General features: G+C 44.6%; 1 protein-coding gene across 3 annotated transcripts in view; it reads right to left on the bottom strand.

Moving 5' to 3' along the window:
- Positions 1–144: 144 nt before the first annotated feature.
- JAZF1 (JAZF zinc finger 1) overlaps positions 145–12,622 on the bottom strand; it is a 346,283-nt gene continuing 333,805 nt past the window's right edge. For all 3 annotated transcript variants that reach the window (XM_077996985.1, XM_028845920.2, XM_077996984.1), the window contains 2 exons: positions 10,550–10,719; positions 145–2,537 (listed from right to left, as the gene is read on the bottom strand). In XM_077996985.1, coding sequence (XP_077853111.1) covers positions 2,361–2,537; positions 10,550–10,719 — 347 coding nt within the window. In that variant the 3' untranslated portion in view covers positions 145–2,360. The remainder of the gene's footprint in view (positions 2,538–10,549; positions 10,720–12,622) is intronic.

Below are 12,622 nucleotides of genomic sequence, written 5' to 3'. Positions count from 1 at the left end.
AAGCAAAAAATGTAAGGGAATAAAGTCTACGTGCATCAGCTGAACAGCCTTAGAATGAGGAACTGAATGGATATATTTATTAATTTCCATGGTAAACTTGATACTGGTTTTCATAATAGATACTAAGGGAAATAAAGAGCCATATTTATTTTTGGGTCAGAGGCAGTTTATTTTCAATGTGATTTCATTTACATTTATAAGCAGCTTTTCTTGACAGGAATTTTGATTAAATTGCCTTCAGTTCTAAAACAAACCTCTGTTGCTTTCAGACTTAATGTGCTCTGTCCCCAACAAAACATATGAAAATATAATTTAAAGCACAGTTTTCACAGACACAGTACAATACATTCACTATACACAGTATAACAAAATATTCCCATCCTTACCTGTTTAGTAATACTGTCACAATGAATAAGTAAATAGAAATTGGAATTTATCATTGAAAGAAATGTAACATGCACAATGACTATTTTATGACTGTTTAGCTGTTGAACTACTGATCCAGCCTGCAGTTTCTTGCACTAGAAGGAGCGAAGCTAAATAATAATTGCTGGCCTAAAAATTTTTTTTTGGTCGATTGTAGGTAGATATGAAATAGCCAAGTGGGGCCTTCTTATGCACCAACTAGTTGCGTCTCATATCTGGATCACCCTTTTAAACATAGGATAACACTGTATATGCAGGACCAAGGCCATACTTCAGATCTGAGGAAATTTTTAGAGGGCAGTGTATTTATAAATACTTTAAAATCCCTCATTATGAGAGATTCAGAACTTAATGAATACAGAGGTTTACTCATCTGGCTAACAGAATTGTCATCCTTTCAAAATGTTTGAAAATTGAGGAGGGACCCCTGCTTCCCAGCTATATGTTACGTAAGACTTTTCATCAAATGGGAACATGGGAAGAAACTTTTTAATAAGCAATTTGAGTTTGTTTTATGGGCAGTTAGCTATCTTGAAGCATTTTTTATTGCATAATTAGGCAACTGGTAAACTCTCATGTTTAAGGAATAGCACTTGGGAGAAAAGAACACTCAAGGCATGATGGTACTGTCGGTGAGGAAAAACTTCAGGAATGGTCCAGGTGTACGTTACTCTAACGGGTCAGATTAGTCACGCTTTTCTTTGACCACCTGCTGCAAGAAGCACTTAATTGTCAATAAGGCTCATTTTCATATTTCAGCAAAGTGTTTTATAAAGCTAAACAGACATTTCCAATGAGAATGCAGACCTCTCTACAATGTGATGAGAAAAGTGCCTTTTAAAAATAAGTCAAAAATGAGCATGAAGAGGAGGCAACAGGGGTCTTAACAAAAATGTTCCTCTTTGAAACGTGCTTAGAATTTTAGTTCTGATTTGCAACCCACAGGTTTGGTAGGGCAGTGGTTGCAAGAATTGGCAACACATAAACATTAAATTGTTGGCAATAGAGAACTACAAAGTGCTTTAAAACTTCATCTGAAGATGAAGATATAACTAAATTTCACACACACAAAATTTGCACTTAAGTATTTCAAAGTGTTTCCTAACAGATTTCAGGGAAAAGTATTTCACTAAGTGGGTATCTTGGTCCGCAGATATCAATAGGCATAAATTGAATCCCTTGTATCCAGCAGGCACTCAATGAATGTGTATTAAATGAATGAATGAACTGAATAGACTATTTTGTACAAAATGCCATTTATAACACTAAAATGACTAGTAAGTCAGATGGCAAGATTTTCAGCTTTTTAAAGGGCAAAAGGATTTGCAAGATAATATAAAACACAGAAAGCACACCTTTTATGTATGTTATTTAAATATGAAAATATTTTTAGCATATTATGTTAAACATTCTTTCTTATTTATATTTCCATTACCTAAAGTCTTTCTACTCACAAATACTAACTCCATTATGTAAGGCATGGTAACCAGTTTGATAATGAAGGTATTATTTTGGTTTTGAACATATGTGAGTTGATGTGTTGAAAACTTCAATCACATTACAATCTTGAAAAAACATCTCAGTGCCAGCCCCTCCTCCCCCCAGTTGATACCACTGCAATACAATTCTACAATATGCAACATGCCCTCAATTTTATTTTGTTTTGGGGGAAATGTGCTGAAGAACCTAGAGCTTGTTTTGTTTAGCACCTTATATCAAAGTAATGAAAATGGGTATGATGATTACATGTGCAAATGTACAAAATCATTAACTCTACAAAGATACATCATTCCAAAATTACAGAAAAAATTTAAAGCATGCATTTAATTCTTTTTCTTTAAAGGGTTGCTGAATGCTTCCCCTGAAAAAAGGTGGCTGTTTTCAAAATCAGCAACTGCTGGTGAGGATTTCTTGGCACAGTTATGACCAGCATGTTATTGCTGCATCTTCCTGATGATCTCAGCCGACACCGGGGGATGGAAATTGATTGTGTGGTGCCGCAGGCCCTGAGCTGTCTTGTAACTCTTCCCACAGCGACATTTGAATGGTTTGCGGACACGAATCTGTGTTCTGTGACCATTCTTAGCGTGATATTTTATGCCATTCACATTCTGTGGAGAAGACGAAAATATTGCTTATTAGATGGATTCACAGAATGCCTGTCAAACTTGGGAAACCTCAGTTTGGGTCTGGACTGCAGTTCCTGGATGGCAGCTGTTTAGAGTGTAGTCTTTTGCAAGGACTCCAGTTGGGACCCTTAGGGACATTCTGGTGTGTCAATCATGGGCTGTACGGATGGCCACACACGCAGCTGACTCCAAATTTCAGATGTGCCTCAATTACTCTGAAAATGAAATTACTGATTTCTTCCAATTTTATATAAAATATATATTTAGGACTTAGACTGTATAAAGAAAATCCTCTGAATCTTTTCCACTCTAAATAAACAGTGAACAATCCTATACAAATGTCTTCAGCATGTCCAACAAAATATCTTTCTAAAGAAAAAAAACATTAGGGCACATCTCAAAAGTTTGACGTATAGAAATTTTTGATTTGAAAACTCAATTTACATCTTGCTTCTAGACAACTGTGTTAACAGTTCCCTACCATGCCTTAACCAGAGTTTTTGTCAATGTTCTGCTCGGCCCTAAGCCAGTATCTCTGATGCCACTGTGGGAGCTACTTGTTGCCCAAATCGTGTTGCCCCACTGTACAACTGTATATGTTTAATAAGCACCTGTGGTCAGACTGGGCCTTACCTTAAGTATTACATTCCAAACATACAATGAACTTTAAAAATTTAAGGTTATTTATATAATGTTAGTCACTAAGATTGGACTTCTTAGCATCTGGATACTAAAGTTATCAAAATGCTTTCTGAATTTCTATTAATCGGTTTTGCTAGCTCACCAGCATATTCTATGTAAGACTCCATTCTTAGAGCCACTCTCTAGTTTTAACAACCAGTAATCCTCATCCCAATTAAATGGTGAGGAGATAGGCTCAAGGGTAGTAAGTAACTGGTGGAAGATTTAAGAAGGGATGGCAGAGGTGTGGTATTTGAGCATAGGTCTTAATTTCCAAGTTAGCAATTGCCAGATTAGAGAGTAAGGGAACACAGAAGACAGCCTAAAACAAAAAGCACAGATTTGAGGAGAGTAAGCTGTTTCCTAAAATACTACCTAAATCCAGTCCTGCTAGGCCCAGTCCCTTGCCCAGCTAAAGGATTCCAACACAATACTGTTCTCACTCTTCATGGGATGCCTTTAAAGAGCTCCCAGAAAACAGCTCCCTGCTGTCGTCTCATGAATATCTAGCACAGTGCCTGGCACATTGTAGATGCTCAGTAAGTCTCTGTGAGTGAATGAAGTTACAACAGCACTTCCCAAGTTCATGCCTCACTAGTAATGGAAGAAGGGTTGCTACTAAATATAAATATAAATGTTTGGTGGTTATTACTACCACATTACAGATGTGCAATGCACGTTAATGTTTTTAAAAAGTCCTTGGAAGAGAACTCTGCTGGACTTTGTTGAACCCAGGGGTGCCAAGTAGCAGTTGGCTCAGAGTCTGAAGGTTGTCCAGTGATTTGAAGCAGGACAAACAGTCTGCTCTGAACACCTGGCTCCAGGCCTTCTGTACCTTGTCTCCAGCCTTGTCCTTCCAGCATCAATCCTTTCAAACATAAGTTCTTCAGTCTTGTTAAGAGGCATGTTGGGGGTTTCAGAGCCTGCTGGGGCAGGAAAGGGGAGGGTAGTGGCAGTGGCAGAATCAGACCCACTGAGATGTTTGATGGGTAGATATGTCCTGCCAGTCCCTGGCGGTTCCATCCCCTCCGAGGCCCAGGCACATGAGTGAAGAGGCCAACGTGTGTATCGAGCCCAAGTGAGCCTTCAGATGATTCTAGCCCCAGCTGGTGTCTTAGAGCAACTGCGTGAGAGACCCCAGGTGAGAACCACCTTGTTGAGCCAGGCAGCCCAGAGAACTGTAAAAGATAATTGTTTTAAGCCATGTATTGTGTGTGAGAGAGACAGAAAGAGAATGAACATTAGTTTTATGGCCATTAGAAAAAGACTTCCAACTTTAATATGGTAGAAAGTGTCCTGGGTTACAAATGCTAGAGATGTGCACCTGCCTGCTTAGTAATATCCCATTTATAGCTCAACGAATATTGAGCACCTATCAGGGTCCTTTTCTGCGGATGAAGGGCTACTAAAACATTTCATGTCCTTGTTTCCATGGGGAACTTGATGCAGGACAGATCATTAGTAATCCAGCTACCTCTGTGCCCCAGAACCATTCAAACCTTGTCAGAAAATAGAGGAAACCAAAAACAGAAAAGCATTAACCAAGAAACAAAAAGGCAGAGCAACTCTTAACGGTGTCAGGGCTTAGCCATTCCATTGAGGGCTGAGGTTTTTAATAACTAATTAGGCTAAAAAAAAGATTTAAGACCAGAAATTGCTAAAACCAGAGAAGCCAGTCCAACGTGAAGTCAGATCTGTCGTTCATCAAGAGAAGGACAAGCCAGGGCTGAGGGGATTCCAGCAGGCGCTGTGGCCCGTTCCCAGCTTGAATGCAAACATTATGTTGTGTGTCTGGCATGAGACTATGAGGAAAATAGCCAACACTACACACACATCAGCTTTATGGAAAAATCAGGAAGCACATTTAGAAACATAAGGTATTTCCAGGGTTGGTCAAAGAACCTGCTGTGCCATCACTCCTTTGTCTTTGCTGCTGTGATTAAAAATGTTGACAAGTGTGAGTGGGTTGCCTTTATCACAAATGTTAGTACAAGGTCAAGTAAGACTCTCTTAAGACATTTCCTCCATCCAGCCATTCAGTTAGAGGCCGCAGGAACATCCTCTTTACAAGACCAGAGGAGCTCTGAAAAGATCCACCGAAGTTTCTTATTGCATCAGTCCTGAAACAAATTTGATCTTTCAAAAATATTAGTAAAAAAATAAATAATGGCTGGAAACCTGAAATGCTGAAATTGCTGAAATTCTTTGGTCTTTGAAAAAAATGGAATCAAGCTTAAAAGGGCAAGGAAGGTTGCTAACGTTTATTAAGAGCTTATCATACTGGGTACTTGATGTCAATTGCCTTATTTAATACTCATGTTCTGGATGAAAGAACTGACTCCTAGAGGAGGTGAGTGACTTGGCCAAGATCACATGGCTCGTAAATTACAGAATTGGAATAGGAACCCAGGGATGTCCGATTCCATAGTCCATATTTCCTCATGTAGTCTCCTAACGTGCTAGGTACTCGTCAATTACAACAACCAGCTGGTGGTCTTTGAAAAATCTTACCAGTTGGGAAGAAGGATTGGGATAATAGTCTGGAGAAAACTGTCTGTGAGTTACAATGATGCTCTGACATCAAGCTAGTAAGGGAAGAAAGTGGGAAGGTAGGAGGTAGAAAGGAGGACTTAGGTGGGGGTTCTACCATTAGGAACTACTTGTCCCCTCTGATGGAATTAGGCCAGTCAATAGACAGCAGGCGATTTAGAGGCTTTTCTAAAAGTCTACTCCAAATCAAATCATGAAGCCTAAAGTCCAGATGCCAAGCTGGGCCATCCTGTCCTTACCTGGATGGGATCTTTGTTGTCAGTACTCAGACCTTCATGTGTACAACATGACACTTGACCTAGATAAGCCCAATGGTCAGTTTCCCAGGGGCCTGGATGTTGTACACAATGGAGAAGATGAAGTTGCTTGGGGATTTGATGAGGAAGAAGAGTAAGAAAACAAACTGGGGATGGTAGTAGTGGTAATGGTGGGGGTTAAAAGTGAAACCACTTGCAGCAATGTGGACACCCCACCAGCCGCAGAAAGCAGGAGGGCTGAGGCGCACGCAGTTCCCTACTGGCCACTGCACACCAGCACACAGGGTGTCTAGCAAGTTGGGTGGGGTCTTTAGGAAAAAAGAATTGCCTCTTCCCTCAGTCATTTAAGTAATATGTTCAGTTAGACAATTGCAGAAATTCAGAAAACACAGAAGAGCATTAAAAAAGAACAGATACTATCACTGTTAATATTTGAGTTAATGATATCTTGAGTTACATAATTGAGTTGAGTTAATAATCTCTCTCTCAATACCTTTTTTCCACTTAATGTTACTTTGTGAGCACTCCCTCATCATTAAGTGTTTCTCAGTGTTTGAAAACGGGACACTATCTGGGTCTGTCTCTGTTGATGAAACTGTCACCGTGCAGAGGACTCCAGAGGAACTTTGGGGGGCGGGGTATTGTTGTTTTTCATTTCTTAAAAAACAAAACAAAAAAACTTTAAAGTGCCTTTAATCTTTGCCATTCTAACATAAAAATTATCAAAGGGAAAAAACCTCAAAGCACTTCAACCCATCTTTTAAACCTATCTGCATTATAAGGAAGGGAAGTCGTCTCTGTTCCCTGAATTCAGGCAAGCGTGAGCAGGGCAAGAGTGGTGGGCTCAGTGGTTGTGGCCTGGAACGCCTCTGGGAAGGATACAAAGGAAATAATCCTCCCACGGCTTTGGGGCTCCGGGGCTCAGTGGGGAGCCCACACTTCCCTGTTCCCATGGGCTACGCCTTGATTCCTTTGCCCTCAGAGCACCTGTCACATCTGAGACCTGTGCTGGGTGCTGAGGAGGGACAGTGAGCTCTGAGGGTTTTGGGAGCAGTAAGGGAGATGGTGCCTCAATGTAGAAAGAGCATGTGGGGAGGATGAGAACTTGACCTACGAGAGGCGGAGAGGGGAGTCGGTCTGGGAGGTTGGTGAGGGCTCCCAAAGGTGGTGGCACTGGAGCTGTGCTGGAGAAAGGAGCGGAATTAAAATGAGAGATACTGAGGGAGAGAGGAAGGGACGGGGGACCGGAATATGCCTCTTTGCCCTAAGGACTGTTTAGCTGAAGGCAGTTAAGCAGCAGCAGATGCAGGAAGGAGTCCCTGCTCTCCCTCTGTGTGCCTAAAAACAGGACACAAATTTACAAAGACAAAGGGAAGGCCACCCCCACTTCTTCCAGGGAGATCGAAGGTTAACCAATGCAGAAGACTTTAGACTCTTATTGGCCTGGAGATGGTACTGGAGGAATCTACATGAACAAGCTAATACACTAACAGGACTCTTGTCTGCCTTTTGTTTTTCTTTTTTCCTTCCACAAGCTGCTGCTCCCAGAGACTCAAAGCCCTTTTCCTTTGTTACTTCTCTAAAAATGTACTTAACTGTTCTTTGTTGAAGACGCTGTATAAGCTGTGAGAACCGCCCATTCCCTGGGTGTCTTGTCTCCCATGTGTATATGAAATACACATGTTGATAAACTGTTTTTCTCTTGTTAATCTCTCTGTTGTTACAGAGAAGATGTTGCAACTAGGGCTGGGCGCGGTGGCTCAAGCCTGTAATCCCAGCACTTTGGGAGGCCGAGACGGGCGGATCACGAGGTCAGGAGATCGAGACCATCCTGGCTAACACAGTGAAACCCCGTCTCTACTAAAAAATACAAAAAACTAGCCGGGCGAGGTGGCGGGCGCCTGTAGTCCCAGCTACTCGGGAGGCTGAGGCAGGAGAATGGCGTGAACCCGGGAGACGGAGCTTGCAGTGAGCCGAGATCCGGCCACTGCACTCCAGCCTGGGCGACAGAGCGAGACTCCGTCTCCAGAAAAAAAAAAAAAAAAAAAAAAAAAAAAGATGTTGCAACTAGAACTTAGGATGATTGAGGGAAACATTGTTTTTTTCTTCTACAGAGGGCAGGGAGCATCCTAGGCTAAGGAGTTAACATGGGAAGGAAATGTGGAGACCTGGCTTTACTGCGGGGTCCTTCTCCCATTCCCCGCTCGGCATGAGGTCTGGGAGTTCAGTACCTCATTCTGTCTGCTCTGTAAATGCCAATGAAATGGCGAGGACTGCTGATCCTGAGTCAGTGTCCAGGAGACTTGGCTGGCAGAGACTGCTGCCAGCAGCAAGCAGGGAGTAAGAAAAGTCTGACTTGCCTTGGGAACAAATGAGGTGGCAGCACTTCTGGATTCTGCCCGAGTCCACAGTACCCAGCTCATCCCACCCTCTTCTCTCCAGTACCCAAGCCAGCAATGATGTCGTGAATAAGATGAAATACGAATCCCATTGGAGCACAGCCCTACCTTCCAGCCAGCAACTTCGGGGCAGAAAGAGTCAGCCGCCAGCTTGGGATGTAGGAGTGGCTCATCTCCAGTGCCTGGTCAGAGGTGAGGTCACAAGCCTGCTATGGCCCTGCGTATCATGACCTGCATTCTGGCCCAGAAAAGGAAACTCACACTTCCCTCGTGGGATCAGGACCACCCACTGCCGCCCACGTCACCTGCCAGTCAACGGGGCTGGAGTCGGCAGCCCCTTCAGCCCAAGGCTCACTGAATTCTCAGTGGTGGAGAGAGAACACTCAGAAAAGCCCCCCCAACCCAGACACAGACAACGGAAGGGGGAAACGGCCAGAAACCCAAGCAGAGGAAAAGTAAAAGAATGACAAAACAGAAATGACAAGAAGGAAAGGATGCGAACAAGAAAAGGGGATGGAGCTAGAGGTGGGAGAGAGGGGATGCCTCCCCTGCACCCGCTGCCCAGAACTCAGGGCGTAGCTTGTATTTCCTTTGTGTTTTGGCGGGTCAGCCTGAGTACAGGTCATTACTTGGCTCCCGCTTTTAACATGGCCGATGTGGAAGACACCCCCGGCCGGGTGCTCGGCCCTGGAGAGCAGGCAGCAGGACGGCAGTGGTGGGGAGGAACAGCTGCGGTGAGATGCGGTGGGAACCGGCCCCAGGGGCCAGTCACGGCCTTCTCTGTAGAGAGCAAGAAAGAAGGAAAAAGTCTCTTTCTGCAATGAAGCGCTGCCCTCTGGAAAAATGGGCTTGTCCAACAATCCTGTGGATGTTTTGTATCCCAAGGTAACCCCTGAGCGGCCCTTCCCTCCTCTCCCAACTCCATGCCTCTGACACAGAATGTACAGATGCGTCCTGAGGCCTGTTCTGACCCAAATGCAGCGCTCCTCTGCCAGCCCGCAGAGGCTTCTCACATCTGCGTCCTGGGGAGTTCATTTCAGCTTAAACAACGAGCATCTGGACTTTGCATGATGGAACTGTAACAGTACATAGAGTAGGTGAAACCTAGAAATGCTAACTTTGTGGCACATTTGTGTGCCATGCTTTTACATCGACAGCTGCTATGAAAAGTACTGAAATAGATGAGTGTCCAGAGAGACCTATTTAAGAAGGGGCAACATAAGTGCTTATGCTATCTTTTCTTTTAAGCTTAAAAAAAGAGTCAGTCTGCTATGAGTGAATCAGCGTACCATCGAGCATGCCAGGTATGTTTCTGATGTTTCTACTCCTAGCTCACAGGTGGATGTGAAAGAGCTGCTAACACCTCATGGGGAAGTTTGCAATTTTGTTTTTTAAAATGCCCTCTAGACCCATACTTGACTGTTGTGGTGTTTCTCATTTTGTCCCTGTTCCTTATTAGAAAATTTAGCACCCCCAGCTGCCCATGACACCCAGTCAGGCCCTCAGAGACCTGGGTCAGCAGACAGGCAGCTGAAGTGGAAGTGGGTGGTTTGGTGAGAAAAATATCAAAGACCGTTTTTCTCCTGATCCCCTTTCATGCCAGTGGGTGGAGGAAGCGAGAACTTCCTCAGCTGGAGGCTAAATACCCTACCGCACTCACCAAATGGCTCTGGGAGCCATCTGGGGCTTTTACAACTTCAAAGTGGTCTCCCGTGAGCCACCTGCAGGGCCATCCATTGGGGAAGGTGCTTGGCAAATAAATAGGTTGACGTATTTGATACTCTGTTCTGATGGGTCCCCCAGTATGACATGAATTTGAAGACTATCAAAGACATGATCCTCCTACAAAAGATCTCTCTTGACCACCAGGATCCCAAGTAGGTGAGCAGAGGGGAAAGCCCCGGCGGCAGCCAGCGGTGGCGGGTGAGCACTGCCCTGAGGGCACCTGTGTGCACGCGATGGTGAGGCCCACGCACTCTAATGCAGGAGAGGGGAGTGTCTCCCCCCAGCCCATACACTTGCTTTAAAATCAAGAAAGGGCGGCTGCCTTCCATGAAGCTTGCCCTGTTTCCATGTGGTTATGCCAAGCACGCAGCACCTCTGTTACCTTGTATCTCTTTTTACATCCAGGAACTGGGCAGGCAAAAGGCTTCTCTTCCCCTCCATTCATGCACATGGAGCTGAGGATGGCTTCGGAGCTGATGGCACTCTCTGTGGTCCAGGACTCATCGCTGTCCGACTCCTCATAGTCCACCTCCTCCTCGTCATACTCACTGCCTGCGGGACAAGAGAAGGGCAAGGACTGTCAGGAGCACTCATCTCCCCACAGGTTCACCCGGCCACTCCCAGCACAGGAGACGTGGCAGTGGCAGCGCAGCGCTGACGGCCCAAGGAGAGGGCACTCGCGGCACCAAGTGACTGCAAACATGACTATTCCCTTACAACCCTGGGAGCAAGAGCCCTGCGTTCCCACCTAAGAGACCAGGGCAAGGGCTTCCCAGCAATTCGTGGCTAGGAGTTGGCGGAGCAAGAACATTAACTCGGTTCTACGGCAGCCCAGCCTGTGGCTGCGAAGGCACAGGGAAGACTCGCTCTGGGGCCAAAACCAAAAATAAGCAACGATGACAGACTCCTCACACTCCCCACACTAGTGCCTGACACTCCCAAATGAGCAGAACCCTGTCCCCTTAGCTTTATGCTTTACTGGCCTAGTAAATGCAAAAGTCTCCAGGGTCGGGGTTACGTTTTGGACTTCTTAGGCATTTCCAGTAGGAATGAATTTCAGGTGTTTTTCTTTATAGATTTGAGCTGGGAAATTTGGAACTAAAAGAGGGTTACCCTCAGGCTAGGGAGCAAGAGGCACAGAAGGCCAGGAGCTCTGAGGGTAAATCACCAGCAGCGACTCGTCCTGGAAGACGAAGCGATCCTCTACACACACAGTCCCAGGCACTGCGTCTGCCCTTCAGCTCATGCCACGCTTCCTGCTAGGGCTGGCCCATCGCAGCCACGCAGCTCAGACAGGAAGCAGGGATTCTCTTATATTCCTAAGGGTGAAGAGCTCTGCTAAGAATGGAATTGAAACAGACTCTACTGACTTCTGTGCAAGACGGCAGGGATGGAGAACCACTCCAACAGGCAGCCTCGCTTCGCTCTTTTTTAATGAGGCCCAAAGCCATTTATTTGGAGCTTTTGCACAATACAACCCTGAAGGACGTAATTCTACAGATCATAAACAGTGTAAAATAATATGTTGACAAGTCCTAATGCATTTACAAGCCCCGTGGAATAAATAGGAATTATAGCACAACATTAATAAGAATTATATGGTAGCAATTACAGTTGTGAAATTCATCCCCCAGGTGTGAGGCTAAATTGTACCAGGGGCCTGCCTGGGTGCTTCAGGGGCTTACTCTGCTACATCAATTATTTCAACACCAAATATTGGCACTTTTATTGGGTTTCATTTTAATAGGCATTAATAAGATTGTTTGAAGAGCCAGTTGAGCCAGGAGCAGGGACACCGGCATCTGAGGCTAAAAGTTGAAAGGAGCCAGGAAGGAAGGAAGGAAGGGACCTGAAGTTTATTGAGTGCCTATTATGTTTCAGGCACATTATATGCATTATCTCATTTAATCCTCCAGTAACCCTGTGAGGTGGGGATTACTGTCACTTTTATACACACGAGCACCTGAGCCCTAGGGAGGTTAAAACGCTTATGCATTCTGAATTAGCCATTAAGGGACAGTGTGCTTTTCCCCCATTGCTTCCCAGCCCCCAGTGCCAAGCTCTTCTGAGGGGTTCCTTTTTAATCTCCTTTGAGTTGCTGGCTCTTCACCATTTAATACTGAGACGGAATTCAAAGCAGTCTGTTTTGAAGTCTGTTAGAAATTCTTGGGTGGTGCAGAAAAAACAATTTGGCAAACATGAAGCTTTGGAGTTAAATGTGGGTTTCAGTAAATTCCGCTGTACTTGGCCATAGCTCCCTAAATCAAGACAGCCGGTTTGGAAACGCTTGTACCAGGCGACACAGGGGTGCCACTCTGCCACGTTGCTCAGGGTCTGTCCTGGAGCAAATCTTGAAATCTGTTTTTAAGTAGGGCATTGTTTAAGACATTTTACTCTTAAACAAATGCCACATGCTGGCATCCTTTAACTTGCTTGTTAGAAAACTATAAATGCT

The sequence above is a fragment of the Macaca mulatta genome, chromosome 3 (assembly GCF_049350105.2).
Source record: "Macaca mulatta isolate MMU2019108-1 chromosome 3, T2T-MMU8v2.0, whole genome shotgun sequence".
Lineage (NCBI taxonomy): Eukaryota > Metazoa > Chordata > Mammalia > Primates > Cercopithecidae > Macaca > Macaca mulatta.
This window is presented reverse-complemented; position numbering and strand designations above follow the sequence as displayed.